The sequence below is a fragment of the Aethalodelphis obliquidens genome, unplaced genomic scaffold (assembly GCF_003676395.1).
Source record: "Aethalodelphis obliquidens isolate GAN/ISIS:26980383/991018 unplaced genomic scaffold, ASM367639v1 scaffold48, whole genome shotgun sequence".
Lineage (NCBI taxonomy): Eukaryota > Metazoa > Chordata > Mammalia > Artiodactyla > Delphinidae > Aethalodelphis > Aethalodelphis obliquidens.
This window is the reverse complement of record NW_020837992.1, coordinates 4,226,252-4,246,103: the sequence shown is the minus strand read 5'-3', so window position 1 is coordinate 4,246,103 and position 19,852 is coordinate 4,226,252. Positions and strand designations below refer to the sequence as shown.

The 19,852-nt window shown below is 35.5% G+C and overlaps 1 protein-coding gene across 1 annotated transcript in view; it reads right to left on the bottom strand.

Moving 5' to 3' along the window:
- LOC113607474 (complement receptor type 1) overlaps positions 1-19,852 on the bottom strand; it is a 106,434-nt gene that overhangs the window by 18,768 nt on the left and 67,814 nt on the right. The window contains exons 17-18 of the mRNA XM_027082866.1: positions 14,291-14,390; positions 5,652-5,737 (exon numbers count right to left, since the gene is read on the bottom strand). Of these exons, the coding sequence (XP_026938667.1) occupies positions 5,652-5,737; positions 14,291-14,390 (186 nt within the window). The remainder of the gene's footprint in view (positions 1-5,651; positions 5,738-14,290; positions 14,391-19,852) is intronic.

Here is a 19,852-nt window from a genome sequence, read left to right as displayed (position 1 = left end):
GCGGGATAGATTTAAAAAAACAACAACAAAGCCCAAGTGTATGCTGCTTACAAGAAACTCATTTCAGTTCTAAAGAACACATAGGCTTAAAATGAAAGGATGGAAGAGGATATTCCATGCAAGTGTAAAACAAAAGAAAGAGGGCATATTCATACTTATGTCAGACAAAATAGACTTCAAGTCAAAAATGATAACAAGAGACAAAGAAGGTTATTATATAATGATAAAAGTGTCAGAACATCAAGAATATATAACAATCATGAATACATATGCACCCAACATCAGAGCACTGAAATATATTAGGCAAATACTAAGAGATCTAAAGGGAGAAATAGACAACAATACAATCATAGTAGGGGACTTCAATACCTACTCTCAGCAAGGATAGATCATCCAGAAAATCAACAAGGAAACATTGGAATTGAACCATACTCTAGAACAAATGGACTTAACATACATATATAAAACATTCCATCCAACAGCAGCAGAATAAACATTGTTCTCGAGTGCACATGGGACATTTTCCAGGATAGATCATATGAGAAAGCACAAAACAAATCTTAGCAAATTTAAGGAGACTGAAATGACACCAATTATCTTTTCTGACCACAATTGTATAAAACTAGAAATCAACAACAAGAGGAAAGCTGGAAAATCTACAAATATGTGGAAACTGAAAAATACACTTCTGAACAACCAATGGGTTAAAGAAGAAATCAAAAGGGAATTAGAAAATTATCTCAAAACCAATGAAAATGGAAATACGACAAATCAAATCTTATGGAATGCAGCAAAGCAATTCTGAGAGGAACGTTTACAGTGATAAACGCATATACTAAGAAATTAGAAAGTTCTCAGTCAACTTAACTTTACACCTTGAAGAATTAAAAAAAAAGAAGAACAAATTAAGCCCAGAGTTAGCAGAAAGAAGGACATAATAAAGATCTCTGCAGAAGTAAATGAAATAGACACCAGATAAACAATAGAAAGGATCAATGAAACTAAAGCCTGGCTCTACAAAAAGATAAACAAAATTGGCAAACCTTTAGCCAGGCTAACTATGAAAAAAAGAAAACTCAAATAGATAAAATTAAAAAGAAGATATTACAACTGATACTACAGAAATACATAGGACTATAAGAGACTATTATGAAAAATTATATGCCAACAAATTAGATAACCTAGAAAAAATAAATTTCTAGAAACACAAAACCTACCAAGACTGAATCAGGAAGAAATAGAAAATCTGCACAGACCGATAATGAGCAAAATTTGGATCAGTAATCGAAAACCTCCCAACATAGAAAACCCTAGGGCCAGATGGATTCACTGGTGAATTCTACCAAAATTTAAAGAATAATTAATACCAATTTTCCTCAGATTCTTCCAAAAAATTAAAGAGGCGTGAATGCTTCCAAATTCATTCTATGAGGCCAGCATTAGATTACTTTGGTAACAAAGTCAGACAGGGACAACACAAGAAAAGAAAGCTATAGACCAATATCTCTGATAAATATAGGTCCAAAAATTCTCAACAAAAAATTAGCAAAACAAATTCAAGAACACATAAAATGGATTATACACCACAACCAAGTGGGATTTACCCCTGGGAGATGCAAGGATGGTTCAACATATACAAATCAATAAATTTAATACATCACATTAATAAAATTAAAGATAAAAACTTACGTGATCATGTCAATACATGCAGAAAAAGCATCTGACAAAATGACATCCTTCCATGATAAAAAGTCTTGGCAGATTGGGTATAGAGGAATATATCTTAACATAATAAAGGTCAGCCATAACAAATCCACAGCTAACATTATACAAAATGGAGAAAAACTTGGAAGCTTTTCCCCTAAGATCAGGAACAATACAAGGATGCGCACTCTTACAACTCTTATTCAGTATAATACTGGAAGTCCTAGCTAGAGTGAATATGCAAGATAGGGAAATAAAAGGCATCCAAATCAGGATGGAAGAAGTAAAACTGTTGCTACTTGCAGATGATATGATTCTGTATATAGAAAATCTGAAATGCTCAACCCAAACACTGTTGGAACTAATCAATTATTTCAGTAAAGTTGCAAGATACAAAATCAATATAGATAAATCAGTTGCATTTTTATACACAAAGGATGAAACATTTGAATAAGAATAAAAACTTTTCCATTCACAATAGCATGAAAAAGAATAAAATACTTAGGAATAAATTTAACCAAGGAACTGAAAGATCTGCACAACAAAACTCACAAGACTTTGCTGAAACAAATAGAACAAGACACAAACTAATGGAAAGATACCCCATGTTCATGGGTCAAAAGAATTAATATTGTTAAAATGTCTATATTTTTCAAACCCATATATAGATTTAATGCAATCCACATAAAAATACCAATGGCACTCTTCACAGAAATAGAAAAAGAATCTTAAAATGTATATGTAACCACAGAAGACTTTGAAGAGCCAAAGCAATACTGATGAAAAAGAACAAAACTGGAGGTATTACAATTCCTGATTTCAAACTACACTACAAAACTACAATAATAAAAAACAGTACAGTACTAGTACAAAAATAAACACATAGACCAGTGGAACAGAATAGAGAGCCCAGAATTAATCCCCTGCTTATACAGTCAATGAATATTTGATAAGGGAGGCAAGAGCACACAATGGGAAAAGGATAGTCTCTTCAGCAATTGGTGCTGGGAAAACTGGATGAATACATGCAGAGCAATGAAACTGGATCCCTATATTATATCACTCACAAAAAGTATCTTGAAGAGGATCAAAAATTTAAATATAAGACCTGATATTATAAGACTCTTAGAAGGAAGTGTAGGGAAGAGGCTCTTAACATTAGTCATGGCAACGACTTTTTCAATACAATACCAACAAAAGCACAAACAACAAATGGAAAAATCATCAAACTTAAAACTTAAAAGCTTTTGTGCAGCAAAAGAAACAATTAGCAAAATTAAAAGGAAACTTACAGAATGGGGGGAAATTTTTGCAAACCATATATTGGATAAGGGGTTTAATATATAAAGAATTCATACAACTCAATAACAAAAAACAAAAAATCTGATTGAAAAATGGGCACAACTAAACAATTTTCAAAAGAAGACATACAAATGGTCAACAGGTGCATAAAAAGATGGTCAACATCACTAATCATCAGGGAAATGCAGATTAAAACCACAATGGGATATCACCTCACATCTGTTAGAATGGTTGTCATCAAGAAGACAAGAGATGACTAGTGGTGATGAGGATGTGGAGAAAAGGGAACACTTGTACAAAGGTGGTAGGAATGTAAATTGGTGTGGCCACTATGGAAAACATATGGAGGTTCCTAAAAAATCTTAAAACAGATCCAGGAATTCCACCTCTGAGTATTTATCCAAAGAAAATAAAAACACTAACTCAAAAAGGTGTATGCACTCCCATGTTCATGATGGCATTAGTTACAACAGCAAAGATATAGAAACAACCTAAGTGTCCATCAACAGCTGAATGGGTAAAGAAAATGTGGTACATATACAATGAAATATTGAAAGATGGACATCCTACCATTTGTGACAACATGGATGGACTTTTAGCGCATTATGCTAAGTGAGATTTGTGACAACATGAATGGAATTTTAGCATGTTATGCTAAATGAGATGTCAGACAGAGGAAGACAAGAACTGTATGATACCACTTACATGTGGAATGTAAAAAAGCCAAGTTTTAAAAACAGAATAAAATGGTGGTTACCAGGGGATGGGAGGACAGGATGGATGTTGTCTAAGAGTATAAACTTACAACAAGTAGAAAATATGCCCTAGAGATGCACAGATCAATGAATATAGACGACAACATTGTACTATAATCATAAAACTTGCTGAGAGACTAGAAACTAATTATTCCAACTACTAAAAATAAAGAATAATTACATACTGTGATGGAAGTGATAATTATTCCTATGATGGCAATCATATTACAATATATGAATGTACATCTTAAATTTACACAAAGCTATATGTCTAATATATTTCAAAAAAAGGTTGAAAAGAAAATATAAAAGATAAGACATGAGGAAATAATCACAGATTTGGGGTAATAAAATACTAAATAACTACTATGTTCTATCACAACATAGTAATTTAAAACATACTGGCATAATTGACTATTCATACGTTCACATGTACACACATGACCAATATTAACTCAGTTAAATGTTTATTGACCTATAAATATAGTAGAAGTGGAAACATTTTTCATTAAAGATAACCTCCTACAAAAGGTGCCAGACCTTGAAAATTGTATATAGTAAATGATAATACCTTGCTAAGTTGAATTTTTTTCAGAGAATTTAATATTTTTTGGCAAGTAAAGAAGGCACCTTTTATAGTTTCTCATTTATGTCTTTGGATATCTAAAAGCCAATGTTATTTTATGGAGGGAAAATAACCCAATGGGAAAAGGACAGTAAGTTTTGGAGGAATACCTGTGAATACAATGAACATATTCATTGTAGGAAATTTATAAAATGTGGACAAACAAAAAATGATAAGGTCCAAAAATAAATATTCTTAATAGTTTAATGTATATTGTTTCAGATATGTGTGTGCACGTGCATGTGTGTCTATGGTTATATTTTCTCTGGTATATTTGGTGGCTGAATAATATTCCGGGATGTAGATATATAAATATACTATCTATTGCTACTTGGATGTGGCATCTCTATCTCTAATTTTTCATGGTATACTTTTTACCTTTCTTAAAAACTTATCATAACCATTTTTAATAAGCCTTATGTCTTCCATCAGCTATTTACAAACCATGATTTCTAACATTTTCCACTACCATAAATATGGTTGCATTGAGTGTCTTTGGATGAAAATCACGGGAAAAGTCCATGATGATTATTTTCTTGGGATAAATTCTGGGAAATGGAATTGCTAGGTCAAAGGGTATTTGCATTTAAGGCTTTAGTATATATTGCTCATTAGCCTTCCAGAAGTTTGTGCCCACTTTTACTGCCATCACTTCTGCATGTGATACTGATTTCTTCACAGCCTTAATACTTTACCAATTTGCAATCATTCTTCTATGTTCCTCAAAATTTTGGAGATTCACTTTACAATATTCCACTGAAAAGATGAATGGCCAACTAATCAAGAACAAATACAACTAGGGCATGAGCTTGGAAGAATTTGAGGGAAGAATAAAGAGCAGAATAACCCGAGGCTTGGGAAAATTGCTAAGGATTGTAAGATCTTTTATGCTTCAGAGTAAGAATGATAAGAAAGGGAGTAATCTACTTCCTGGGCTTATAATGTGATATTAAGAGGTTGTAGAGACAAAATTAATTTTCTTTAGTATCTTTTAAGTTTAGTCACTAAGGAGAATGATCATTATACTGAGAGTTTATTATCAAAGTAGGAAAGTGGGGCAATTTTACCTGAGTTTAAGTCCATAGTTTCAGATAAATTACCTCCTAAAGTGAAGAAAAACCAGGAGGACCGTGCAGCACATGACTCCAAGTTTCAAACAACTGAGAGACAACTCTGTGCAAGAAGGATTCAATTCCTTCTTCATAATTCCAGGGACAAATAAGGATCAAATGGAGGGAATTATGGGAAAAAATAATTCAACTCACTCTCACAAATAGGTGCCTTTTTATCCCAAGTGACATCAATGCCTGAGAGGAGACAAGTAGCAGAAGGGGAACCAATGAGTCGATACCTAGAAGCAAAGGATGAAAAATGGTTAGACTCTACACAGATTTCCCACTTAAATCACCATGAGAAAACAATAGCAGGAGGATGTTACAAATTACAGGACAGATTAAAACATGAGAGACCTCAAGAAAGAAACCCCATCTCCACCTACAAATTAGTCTTTATTCTTCAGGGCAAGCTAAAATTCGTACCTCTTTAATCCATCTCCATTCCTAGTCCCCTCACAACTCATTGCAATATTCCCATTATTAATCATGGGACACTTCTGTACTTGTCTTAAAGGTACCTCAGAATTATTTTATCCATTTGTACTTTCAGCTAAGAAATTATAAGCGCTTGATTAGGAGGGAAGATGCCTTACTGAAATATATACACCCTTTAGCACCTAGCCTAGAGACTTTCAAGCATGTGGTGCTCAAAAATATCTACTGAGTGAAGGAAAGAATGATGGCTTTACCCTGAAGACTTAGTAAATGAGAGTCAGAGGAAACAGCTAACCATTTTACCTTTCAAATGTAGAAAGCAGGGGTACTCACCCACTGTGTCATAAAATCATTCTAAGTAGGTCACAAAATTTGAAACTTCATCATTTATTTTTTATTTATTACACCTCTATGCTGTTACTGTGAGAAATGTCACAAAAGATACTCAGCCAAGCTATTCATATGTTCCAATGTACAGCAGGGCTAAACTTGATAAAGTAAAAAGTGATGGGTGTAATGCAAAGTCACATAACAGTGAGGTAGTTACTGCAACAGTTAAGAAATCTGTCTTTTGATTACCTAGGACATGTGATCAGGGCAGTACCCATTTGTAGCAGAGACTACTGGAATCTCCAGCATCCACTTTTCTTCATTATTAACATGACCCTGTATTTTTAACTGGGCCATTGGCCACTTTCAAAAACAGCTTCATTTCTCAGCTTCCCTTACAGCCGTGTGACTATGTTCTGGCTGGAGGGATGTAAATGGAGTGTCTGGAAAGTGTCTTCACAGGGATAAGTGTTCCCTTCCTCCGTTCTTCCTCTTTGCTAAATGGAGTTTGGACCATGAGTTGAGATGGACTCTCTAATGGAAGGATCCCAAGTTTCTGTGGATCTTAGAGCCACTGTATGAGCCCTGGGCCGCCATGGTTCTTAACATGAGAGATAAGTGAACTGCTGTCTTGTTCAAGCTCCTGTTATTTTGTGTTTTTTCTGTCTTTTATAACTTAATCTAATCTTAACTGGTATACCAGCTCTTCCCAAAACAGTAACAAAAAGATGGTGGGAGCCACGTTGGTACAGCAATGACAGTGAATATTTTGGTAGACACGGTAAGTCACTTTTATATTTAGGTAGTGATTAAATTTTACTTATTGTTACCTTGTTTTTTATGAGCTGTGTTCTAAAATCTTTTAAGTGTGCAAACAAATATTTAATCTTCAAAATGTCTGCAAACAAACATTTTGAGAACCACTTTAGTAAGGAAAGAGGATAATCATCCCTGTACTACATGTGTGTTTCCTTCCGCCTGTCTCCTATCAGACATTTAAATGTTGCCTTAGGAGCACAGGGCCATGGGTATCCTCTGACTTTTGACCTTATAAAGGCTACTCTTAATGTACTCACTATGACTAAACTAGAGCTTTGGAGTAAAAATGTGAAGCAGGTTCCAGCCCCTGTATGACTGTAAAAAGCAGTGAATATTTTTGAACATATTGTAAGACACTAGTATGCTGCAGTAGTGATTATGTTGTAATATTTTTCCTGGATGGATTTTCCATCTCTGTGAATTACTTTTACTGGAGCCCACTCAGTTCCCCTGAGCATTAGAAATCTGTATAGTTTTCTGTATAGAACCACTCTAAATTGTTGTTCAAGAGCCATGAGATTCCTTTCCCTATAAGCATCATACATACTGTGGAGAAGCGTGCTGAGGCACTGGACAGCCCATTAAGTAAGGTCAGGGATGGGAGAATCAAGGGCTAGGATGGTGTCATTTTTATTTTTTCCTATTTGTTCATGTACTTTGAACTATTTAGCAGTGGAGGGAATCTATGGAGACATTCAGTAGGCTGCAAATTACTAAAAGTAGCTCACAGATATGATTTTCAGCAGCCCTCTTTTTTTAAAAAAAAAAAGAAATTTAAAATTGAATTTTATTGGCTTATAAAAGTTAACATACATTCATTGTAGACATATTTGGAAGTTGTGAATAACCCAAAGATCAAAAATGTCACCACCCAAGATAGCACCACTCGTAGTAGCTAATATTTTGCTATGAATCCTTCTAGCCTTTTTATCTAAAAATATACGTGTAACCCAGGTGTCAACTGGGCTTAGCTACCTTTAGAAGAAAGAGCTGGTTAAATTGGACACAAGCACCAATTCTACATTTGTAAAGTACAGATTCCCATCTGCCCTCCAACCCCCTCCAAACATTCTCAGATTTCTCAGCCCCATCAGTCCTACAGATGACTGCAGCCCCAGTCAACATCAAAGACACTATCAAGAGAGTGAAAAGATAAAAGGATAAAAGAAAATATGTGGAAATCATTTATCTGAGAAGTGTTTAATATACAGAATATATAAAGAACGCCTATAACACAACAACAAAAAGACAAACAACCCAATTGAAAAATGGACAAAGAACTTGAATGGACATTTTTCTAAAGAAGATATACAAATGTACAAAAGATATACACATGAAAAGATACTAACAATTATTAGTCATTAGGGAAATCCAAGTCAAACCCAATTCAGACCTTCCAGGATGGATGGCTATAATAATAACTCTTTTGAGTTTTTTTTTAATAATAACTTTTTAAAAATGGAAAATAAAAGTGTTGGTGAAGATGTGGAGAAAATGGAATGCTTGTAATCGTTGGTGGGAATGTAAAATGGTGCAGCCACTGTAGAAAACAGTTTGGCTATTCCTCAAAAAGTTAAATATATAATTAACATATGGTCTAGCAATTCCAATCCTAGCTATATATCCAAAAAGACTGACAACAGAGACTCAAGTAGATACAGGTTTATCAGCTGATTTATGTATTTTTAAGTACATCTTGGAAACTGTATTTTTCCTACAAAATGGCACATTTCATGGATGTTTTCAATTTCATTAGGCTAGAGAGGATATACTACTTTTATTTAGTATTGATTGAATCCCTTCAATATCTACGATATCTCCTTTCTCATTCACGTGTATTGGCAGATTTGTTATTTTGTGAAATTACAATTGGCCAAATTCCGTTTGTTTAATTGGCCACTTTAAGAAACTACTCTGAGATTTTTACTTATCGTTTCCCTTTTTCCTTTTTATTAATTTCCTTTCTTTATTAATTTCTTAGTCCAGCTTCTTTTATATGTTCATGTTCTAGTCATTTAAAAATTCTTAGGTAAAATGCTTTGTTCATTTATTTGAAAACTTTTTGTCAGATAACAAAAGTACTGACTATTTCTCTAAGGACAGTTTTGGCATCAGTATCCCAGAAATTTTCACGAGTAATATTTGCACCAGCATTCATAACGAACAGGCTGAATAATGTAAGGTTTACCAATACGGGCTGTGGAGGCAGACGCAATATTCAAATTCTAACCTGAGCCTCTGTCCTGTGAGTTTTGGTAAATTGGTTCATCTCTCTGTCTTAGTTTCTCTCCTGTAAAATGGGGCTATGTGTAATATTCACTTCAAAGAGTCATTTTCAAGAGTAAGTTAATTCATGTAAAGCACTAGAAGAGTTCTCAGGGCTCATGCACTCAATAATCATTCCTTATTGTTATTTGATATGTAATCTGCAATGTCTGTTTTAATTTTCTCTTTGACTAAGATCCAAAACTTGAATTTTTATTTATTCTTTTGTCATTAATTCCTAGTGTTATTTTTATTATAATAAGAGTATATCGCTGTTTTAGTTTCTCCTGTGTTCAAATCTATTGAGGCACACCCTGTGGAGTGATATGCTATCAACTCTTATAAATGGTTCCTAGAAAGAGTTTGCATTCTCTGTAAGGTACAAAATTCAATACACATGTACCAAAACAGCCTCATCCATCAGTGTCTTATTTTTTGTACCTTTGCTTACCCAATCTGAAGTTTTCAACTATTATTATTATTTTATCAATTTATCTTTTTACTTCTTTTTAGAACCCCCTTGACCTGGAATAATAAAAGAAATTGAGGAAAACTAATGCTCTTTCATCTAACCATAGGTTGGCAAACTGAGTTCTGCAGGCCCCATGTATGCTGTATCACACATTCATTCATTCACTGTCTAGGGCTACTATCCCACTGCAACTGCAGAGGTGAGTAGTTATAACAGAGATTATATGGCCCACAAATCTGAAAGTATTTACTATCTGGGTCTTGACAGAAAAAGTTTGCCACCCCTTTGTCAAAGCAATCTGCGTTTTATTTGTCCAGGTTAACATCTGCTCCTTGGCTATTTGTTTATTTAAGTTTAATTTATTTCTTTTCAGTAACTTAACAACAGAAAATTACAACATATGTTTTTGCTTAGAATACCATGTATTTCAGATAACCCTACTTTCTCTAAGCACATTCAAACATATATATGCATATAGAGTATCTCCTCAAAATTTGTCATTGTTTTTCCAAGTTGAAAACAAACTCTACAAATTGTTTTCTCAGTCAATATCACATCATGATCATCCATCCAGATCACTGAATATAGGATCTAATTAAGTCTTTTTGATTGCTGCAAAATAGTGCATGTGTAGATACCTAACAATTTCTATAGTGGCGGCATCATTTTACATTCTCACCAGCAATGTACAAGGATTCTAATTTCTACACATTCTCACCAACACTTTTTATTTTCTGTTTATTAATAATTATTATTAAAGTCATATTAAGAGGTATGAATGGGTTTGATTTGCATTTACCTAATGGTTAATAATGTTTAGCATTTTTTATGTGTTTATTGGCCATTTGTATACCTCCTTTGGAGAAATGTCTTACTCAAGTCCTTGGCCCATTTAAAATTGGGTAGTTTTTTTCTTGCGGAGTTATAGAGTTCTTTATATATTCTGTATATTTAATTTTGTCAGATATATGATTTGTAAATATTTTTTTCTCATTCTATGAGTTGTCTTTTCACTGTCTTGATAGTGTCTGCTATGGTCTGAATGTTTATGTCTCCCCAAAATTCATATGTTGAAATCCTAACCTCCAAAAGTGATGGCATTAATAAGTAGGGCCTTTAGGAGCTATGTCATAAAGGTGAAGTCCTCATGAGTGGGAGTAATGCTCTTATAAAAGAGACCCCACAGAGCTTCCTAACCCCTACACCATGTGAGGACACACTAGAAGCATACACCTAGAAGAGGACCTTTGTTGACCCTGCCAACACCCTGACCTCAGACTTCCAGTTCCTAGAATGGTGAGAAATAAAGTTCTGTTGTTTATAAACTACCTAGCCTGTGATATTTTGTTATAGTAAGCTGAATGAACTTGATAGTGTCTTGATGCAAAAATGTTCTTAATTTTAATGAAACCCAATTTGTCTATGTCTGCTTTTGTTGCCTGTACTTTTGGTGTCATATTTAAGAAACTATTGCCAAATCCACGGTCATGAAGATTTGTCCCTATATTTTCCTCTAAGAATTTTATAATTTTAACTTTTAACTTCAAGTCTTTGATCCATTTTGATTTAGTTTTGTATATGGTGTAAGGTGGCTTCATTGTTTTGCATGTGAATATCCAATTTTGCCAGGACCATTGTTGAAGAGACAGTTCTTTCCGCAGTGAGCGGTCCTTGCACCCTTGCTGAAAATCAATTGACCATAAATATGCGGCTTTATTTCTGGGCTATCACTTACTCCGCCGGCCTGTGTGTCTAACTTTATGTCAGTAACATACTATTTTAATGACTATAGCTTTGTAGTAAATGTTGAAATAAAAAGTGTGAGTCAACCAACTTTGTTCTTTTCAAGACTGGGTGTTCTGGGTCCCTTGAAATTCCATACAAAATTTAGGATGGTTTTCCATTTCTGCAAAAAATACTGTTGGGATTTTTGTAGGTATTGCCTTGAATCTGTATATCATCACTTTGGGCAGTATTTTCATCTTACCAATACTAAGTCTTCCAATCCAAGAATATGAATGTATTTCCATTTATTAAGTCTTCTTTAACTTCTTTTCAGCAATGTTTTATAGTATTCAGTGTATAAGTCTTATGTCTCCTTGGTTAAATTTATGTCTAAGGATTTTATTGTTTCATACAATTATAAATGGAATTTTTCTATTATTTTATTTTAGAAATGTGTCTTTTAATTATCATGTAGTTTGAAGTTTTTATTGACTATATTTAGAAGGCATTGTTCTTCAAAAGGGGATTTTAAGCCATCACACGTACTGTAATAACTTACACATTTTATCTTGCTTATAGTGTTCTTTCCTTTTATTTATTTAACAATTCCCAGGGTTGGAACTCAGTACTGTATAAAACGAGCTCCATTCTTGCTCTGCTGATGCTGTTTCCAGCAAGAGAGATAGAAAGCTTCCTAGTTCTTCCTTTTCTTACCCCTCTTTTGTCATATGGACCAAGTGGTTGTGCTTTTTGGATTGCCATTGTGATTTTGAATTTATATATTTTGATTTTATACTAGCATGGAATAATATCTATCTTCTTTATTTATCATGTCAAGAATATGTACTTATCTGTATGTATTATAAGTTAAGCATACATATATATATATTTATTTATTTTACTGCATCACCAACTTCCTAGTTGTTGTGATAAAAATCTATTATTTTATATCAAGTTTACTATACTTCCTTTCATACATGAGTTCTCTTTTAAGAATTAGTTCTGCCATTATATTTAGTTTCACAACCATACTAAAAATAACAACTTTAACTCTGTTTAAATAGTTTTGTGACTCACTACTATTTCTTTGATTTCTTCTTTCAAAAATTTACTCATATTTTTGTGAGAATTATTCTTTTTTCAGGAAGCATATCTAATTGGCATATGTTTTGGGTTCTTACTCATGTAAGACTATATATCTGTGCCTTGGAGATAAATGACAGCTTGGCTGAGCACAGATATTTTATGGCATAATATTTTCTCTCGAACACTAATTTCTGTAATTTAGTGTGTGGAAGAGGCTTTTGATGCCAAAATGAAGTTCTTCTTTTTCTGTTTATCTCTCGATAGTTGCAGTATTTTTATTCAGTATCTGAATTTCATACATTTCCTTCATGTAGGGCCAGTGACTCTTACCATTAACCTTGCATTTGTTTAGTAAGCCTTAAAGATTCAAACGATCTAGGCTTTTTTATTCTGGTCTGAGAAACTATCTTCCATTATGTGCTAATTAATGCTTCAGTTTTTTCTGGTTTCTTTTGTTTTTCTCATATCTAAATTGTGTGTGAGTGAATATGTGTATAATTTCCAGTTTTGTCCTGGATTAATTCTGGAGAATTTAATCTTATTTTCTAATGATCTCTTTGTTTTTTTCCTGGATTCAATCTCCTGATTATTGCTGCTTTTTAGATTCCTGTGTGTTTTATCCATAGGTAAATTTTCCTAATATCAGCTCAGTAAATCTTATAAATGCCTTTCATAGATTCTATGTTATAAACACATATGAGAGATTTCTAATATCTTATTTTGTAGCTTATTCCCATGTTTATTGGAATACTCTGATTTATAGAGGAATATTTTCTCTGATTTCTCAAATTGGTCTTTTTATTTTCAATTGCTGTATCTTACCTTATATTTAATGATGTTTTGGCTTGCTCACCACAGAGAGTTTTAGGCTTATGTCTGAGGGGAGGTGAGAAGGGACTGGTGATGAGATTGTATGGAAAGTTTTTAAGTCTCTCAAGCTCAGACAAAGTGAGAAGGGGTGAATATTGATTTATCCTAGTTTAAACTTGCTGGATCATAGGTATAATAGCTTGGGCAGAATAGCATGGGGCCGATGACTAGGGACAGTTTTTGCAGGAAGATTTAATATAGATATCTTTTTTCCCTCTAAGTTATTGTGCCAACTGAAAATTAGTAAACATTCTTTAATTGCTCCCTCTAAGTTGAGGCAATGGCTTCTAGCATGTTTCCCCATTCCAGGGAAAAGTCAAGTGCAAGAACTCCCTTAAGGTCCCCACTCTGTGTGCACTTTAACACTTACATTTCCCAGAGCTGCTGTTACCTTTAATATTTATCCTCCCAAACCCTGCCCCAGGATCCTCTAATCAGCTATACACCCGCTAACCTGTTAAGGATGTTTGCATAGTTCAACCAGCATTTTTCCTTTTATTTGGCAAGCTGGTCCTTTTTATTCAGTGAATATCTTTCTCATGTACTACCTTCAGCAGAAGCATGGTGCCCTCCCCTAGTTTTAATACAGGTACACATTGCGCCTTCTTTTTTTAGATTCCTTGGTCAAATGCCTATGTTGTTCAAGCTACCATCTCTACCCAAAAGTCCTATTGCTTACTTTTTGAAGTACATACGTCAGTAGTCTGGTTTGTATATCTTAGACTGGGTGGAAGGTTGGCATTGCTGTTCTGCAACTCACATTCCAAAGATAGTGCTCCCAACTCACCCTTTATTGCATGAATAATTAACTGTTGATCCAAACTGCGTATCTGTGTTTATATAAACCATGCCATTGAAGGGTTCTGGAGGTTTTCCACATGATTTTCCTACAGAAAAGAAGCAGAATTCGGGATGAGGTGTACAGTTCAATTTACATTTGTTTTTAAGATTCAGACTGGAGTGCAGCATACTGAACAGCCTGTATACTTTTGATTGTTCTACAGAATTGACCACTTTGAGGAAACTCACCATACAAGTAGCTATAGGGCACCTGCTTTTAAAACGACCAGTGAGCATCACCCAATAAAGGTCATTTGTGGTTTTCCATCCCATCAGCCTAAATCAAAGGCCTTAAATTTGGGATTTTCCTCCTATCTTAGTTAGCCAAGCACAATTCACTGTGACCCACATAATTTTCTTGTGCCCCTGTTTTATTCATTTCATGGTTTTAGCCACCAAGTGTAACCTCCAGTGAATGGAAATTTTTTCTCCAATTCCTCTTGTGAGAGCCATTCCTATGAAATGAATATCTAGTCAAGGTGTAGAAATGCAAGGCAATAAGAAGGGATGACTTACAAGTCCACCCTCCATTTAAATATCTTGGGCAAACTTAGATGCCTCACCTTCAAAATTTGAATAAATTAAATCAGATCTCACAGATTCTTTGATATACATAAATTGGCTCCCAGGAAGGGGTTACTCATATCTCTAAATATCTTGGCACTTGACGAGACCAAGTTTTCTAAGCAGGTGATAGAGAACATATTTTCAAAATACCCAAGGAAGCATTCATAATTCAAAGATGTCCCAACTGGAAACTCAGACTCATCAGTCAGGATTGTAGGCTTTGTAAATGGAAACTGTTTAGGGGCTTTACAATACTTGAAGACCAAAACCACAGAAATATCAAAGTAAGCAGAGAGACTTCCACCCTATCTCCTCTTTCTCTCCAACTGAGCTGATAGATGGGATCACAGAAACAGAGACATAGTAATGGCAAAAGAGTTTCTTCCCCTAAGGTAACCCCTGAAGTTACCTTAGGATGGTGCTTTACAATAGCATCTACCCATCAGGAAATTTTTACTGCTTGGAAGACTATTCACCTTTTTGGCCTTTCTCTTCAGAGCAAGAGTTTTAGTCAATAGTTTCACATGCCAGGCCTTCTATCAGGGTGCCTTTATCTAGAGTTAAGTTAACCATTACATCCTCATTTACTGGTGTTAACATACTCACGTATATTAAGACATATTTACTGTCTCTTTTCACTTATTCCTCCCTACCTCAGTCTCAGGATGCCTACCATAAGCTGCTTCTCTGGTACTAAATAGCAGTCACCACTTGTAGTGGGTGAATGATGTCCCCTGCAAAGATACAACCATCTAAAACATTAGAATGGGAACTCATTTGGAATAAAGGTCATTTCAGATACAATTAAGGTAATGATCTTGAGATGAAATTATCCTGGATTACCAGAGTGAACCCTAACTCCAGTGACTGCTGATGTCCTTTTATTTTTTTGCTTTTATTTTTTTTTATTGGAGGATAATTGCTTTACAATGTTGTGTTCGTTTCTGATGTACAACAAAATGAATCAGCTATACGTATACATATATCCCCTTCCTCTTGCACCTCCCTCCCAACCTCCATCCCACCCATCTAGAGCATCACAGAGCGCCTCATCCCACCTCATCACAGAGCACCAAGCTGAGCTCCCTGTGCTTTTAAGAGAGAGGAAGTGGAGATTTGAGACACAGAGATATTGGAGAGAAGGCCATGTGAAGACAGAGGCAGGGATTTAAGTGATGTGTCCACAAGCCAAGTAATGCTAGGAGCCACCAGAAGCTGCAAGAAGGATCCTCCTTTTAGAGCCATAGGAGAGAGTGCAGCCCTAACAACACCTTGATTTCAGACTTCCAGCCCCTAGATCTGTGAGAGAACTAATTTCTGTTATTTTAAGCTACCTAGTTCATGGTTTATGGCGGCCCTAGGATACTAATAGACCATTCTTCTCATTCTGATGCAGATATTCAAGGACAAGGACAAAACAGACTAAGCATTCAGTAGCTTCCTCTAAGAAGCTAGGTCTTCTTTATGAGAGGGTATACTGTGTGCTGCATAATTTGAAATAGAGTCTGAACTCAACTATCTCCTCTTCGGTGGCGACTGCTTCTATTTGCCCATTCAATAAGCCTGGCTGGGGACCTAGGCAACTGCATTTAAAGAAATCTCACTGGATTCTGATACCTACTACCCAGTTGGAGGGTGAGGAAGATCAAGGAAAGGTTAAATGCCTCTCATCATGTGTAGCCTTTTCTCACTGGATTGCTCTTCTATCTTAGGGCTCCCCTGCCAATGATGTGGTATTCCAAGGTTGGTGCCACACCCCCACTCTACCCCAGCTTCCATTCTTCTCTTGCCCCACTCTCCTCACCACTCCACCAGCAAGTAGAATGATTAGCATCTTACCTAGTTAAACATCTTGGCACTGCTGGAAATATCTGTTTTAGCTATGGCATGTAATTTCGACACTTCCACTTATGACAAAGTTAAACTCACAAGAAAACACCATATCTCATTATAGAAATATAAAGGATGTGGTCCAGGTGTTCTGAACCCATTTAGGGTATATAGGGGTGGGCACTGACCAACAGGACCAGAAAGTTCACAGTGAGGGTCAGGGATGCTCCAAACCTCATTCCCTTGACTGTCACTTGTGCAGTGGATGGTGCTCTCCCTAAAGAGATTGAAAGTCATCCCTCTATCTGGGTGGGGGTCACATGTGCAAGATATTTCTTTTCCACAGGAAATGCCTCCCAGAGAAGTTCCTGTGTGGTTCCCATTAAGGATAGCCAGCAGATTTGGACAACAGATTTCTAAAAGAGCTAAAAGTTACATTAAAATGCTTAAATTTTCATCTGGGTCGATTTCACAATTGTGGGATTCTGTGACTGTGTTGCCAGTTCAACAACAATTAAACTCTTAGGGAGAGTACAAACTACAATATAAATATATTAGGACACTGCTGAGATGCAGCTAAATGAAGTTACATCAAAATCAATTTTTATTATAAAAGTCTAAAAGGGACTTAAGCATCCTGAACTCTTCAGCGAGTTAAGCCTTCTGGATAATTGAGGCTTAAATAAACAAAAATCGTCTTAACCACATCCATTTAACAAGGAAATTATCCATTATTTCACCAAGGTTTTTTTTCTTTTTTTTGAGCACCTACTATACAGCAAGTACTATTTTAAGCACAAAATAGGTGACATCTTTTAACATCAAGGATCTTCATCCTAGAGAATTTTTTCCAAATATATACATTTACTATTTGTCTATCCATGATTTAATCTTTTCTTGATACCTTGAGGCTGTTATTCTCAAAAGCAAAATGAATGGTTACAGAAATGCTGCCACAGTGAAATGAAACATCTCCATACTCCAGTGCGTGCTCCAAAGGCTCAAAAATGTTTTGACTTTTAAGATACTTATAGGTTTTACAGTTTGTTTTTATCATTGAAGAAATACACATTTCTTCTTTTGAGCGTTATGTATTTAGAGATGCTCCTTTCCCCTTCTGATCTGATCTGTATTTAGGAAGAGGATACTGCAGCTTGAAAGAATTACGGATAAACTAACTAGTCAAAGGGTGGAATAGCTTAACCAATGTTTACACTCTATTAAGTGATTTTAGGTATATCCTTGAGTTCATGGGAGTAATTTTCTTTCTTTCTTTCTTTCTTTTCTTCCTTCCTTCCTTCCTTTCTTCCTTCCTTCCTTCCTTCCTTCCTTTCTTTCTTTTTTTTTTTCTTTCTTTCTTTCTTTCTTTCTTTCTTTCTTTCTTTCTTTCTTTCTTTCTTTCTTTCATGTTTCTTAATTACATTAAGATTTTCAAATAGCTGACTTTCAAACATGAAAGATGTAACTATGGTTTCACTATATAAATCAGTACAATATATTCAAATAATATTAAAGCAAAGTATTCATTTGAAAAAATAAATATATATCTTTCAGTCATTACAATCAGAAGATGAAGCAACATCCTGGTGATTTAGTGAAGAAATAAATGTACAGATTGGATATATTAGTAGTGTTTCTCTATTTAACAGGTTACATTTCTGTCATGAAAAAAGAAAAAGCTCCCTAATCCCACTTCCCTTTGCAGCTGTAGTCCCTTTTCTCTACCCCCTTTACATTAGAAGTCCTCTAAGATGTTGTCTATGGTCTGTCCTTCCTCCCCTTCATTATCCCTTGAACTCATTCCAATCGGGCATTTGCCCCCACAACTCTACTGAACTGCTTTTATCGAGGTCATTCATTACCTCCAGGTCGCTAAACCCAATGATAATTTTCTGTCCTCATATTATTTGACCTCTCTGAAGAATATAACGCAGTTTCTGAGACTCATCTCCTTAAACAAAGTTCTCCACTTGTCTTCCAAGATAACTCATCCTCCTGATTTTTCTCTCAACACACTGGCTGCTTCTTCTTAATCTCCTTTTCTGATTCCTTCTAATCTTTCCAACATCTTAATGTTGAATTTACAAGGTTCAGGCCATGCATCTATTCTCTGGCCCCATTCACTCTCTGGGTGATCTCACTTAATCTCTATTTTAAACTCTATATCTAAACCATCAGCAAATCCTGTCATTTCTACCTTCAGAATATATCCAGAATTTGAATACTGCTTTTCACTTCTCTCAGTGTTATCCTGGGCCAACATCTCTGGTTAGATTTTTGCAATAGCCTCCCAGCTTGTATCCTCAGCTCTACCCTCAGATTTTCTTGGCTACAGGTATCTTTTGGGCCTTCAGTTGCTTTCTCAATTGAGAGTGCTGATACCACTGCTACCTCATTTCCTGACAACACTGGCTGTGTCAGCACCCCCAAGGGTGAGATGGGCTTCTGCACAGCCTGTGCTGTACCACTGCAGTGGAGGTCACAGTAGTTCTAAATCGAAGCCAAAGTGACTGGATCCATGTCCACTCTGGCTCCTTCTATCACTTCCTGGCTTAGGTGGAGTACCAGGCAACAGATCATGGGCTCTAGTGTCCCCAGAGTCTGATCAGGGAGAGAAATAATACAACATGAAATCCAAGGACTTAATAGCCTTGGAATAAACAGAAGATGAGAGACAGGAAAGACGGAGCAGATAAGTTGCTCGTTCTTTCTCTTCTAATGGTCAGTTCTGGTTCCACAGAATCTCTCTGGAGATGTCCTATATGGCCAAACAACCAGCCGTCTTTCTTGTGAAGCTTATGGCCACTTCAATAACACAATCTCTTTTATTTATCTGCTTTTCTTTCCTCTCCACCTCCCTTTTTGTTTTCCTTCACCTTTGCTGCCCTGGGACTATACCCTCCAGTAGAGCATTATAACTCAAACTTTGTCTCTGGCACTGTTTTTTGGGGAATCTCAGTCTAAGATACATCCTTTCAACTCAGCTCTCTCTAGAGTAGCCAGAGTGAAATCATTAAAAGTAAGTTAGAGGGGCTTCCCTGGTGGCACAGTGGTTGAGAGTTCGCCTGCCGATGCAGGGGACACGGGTTCGTGCCCCGGTCCGGGAAGATCC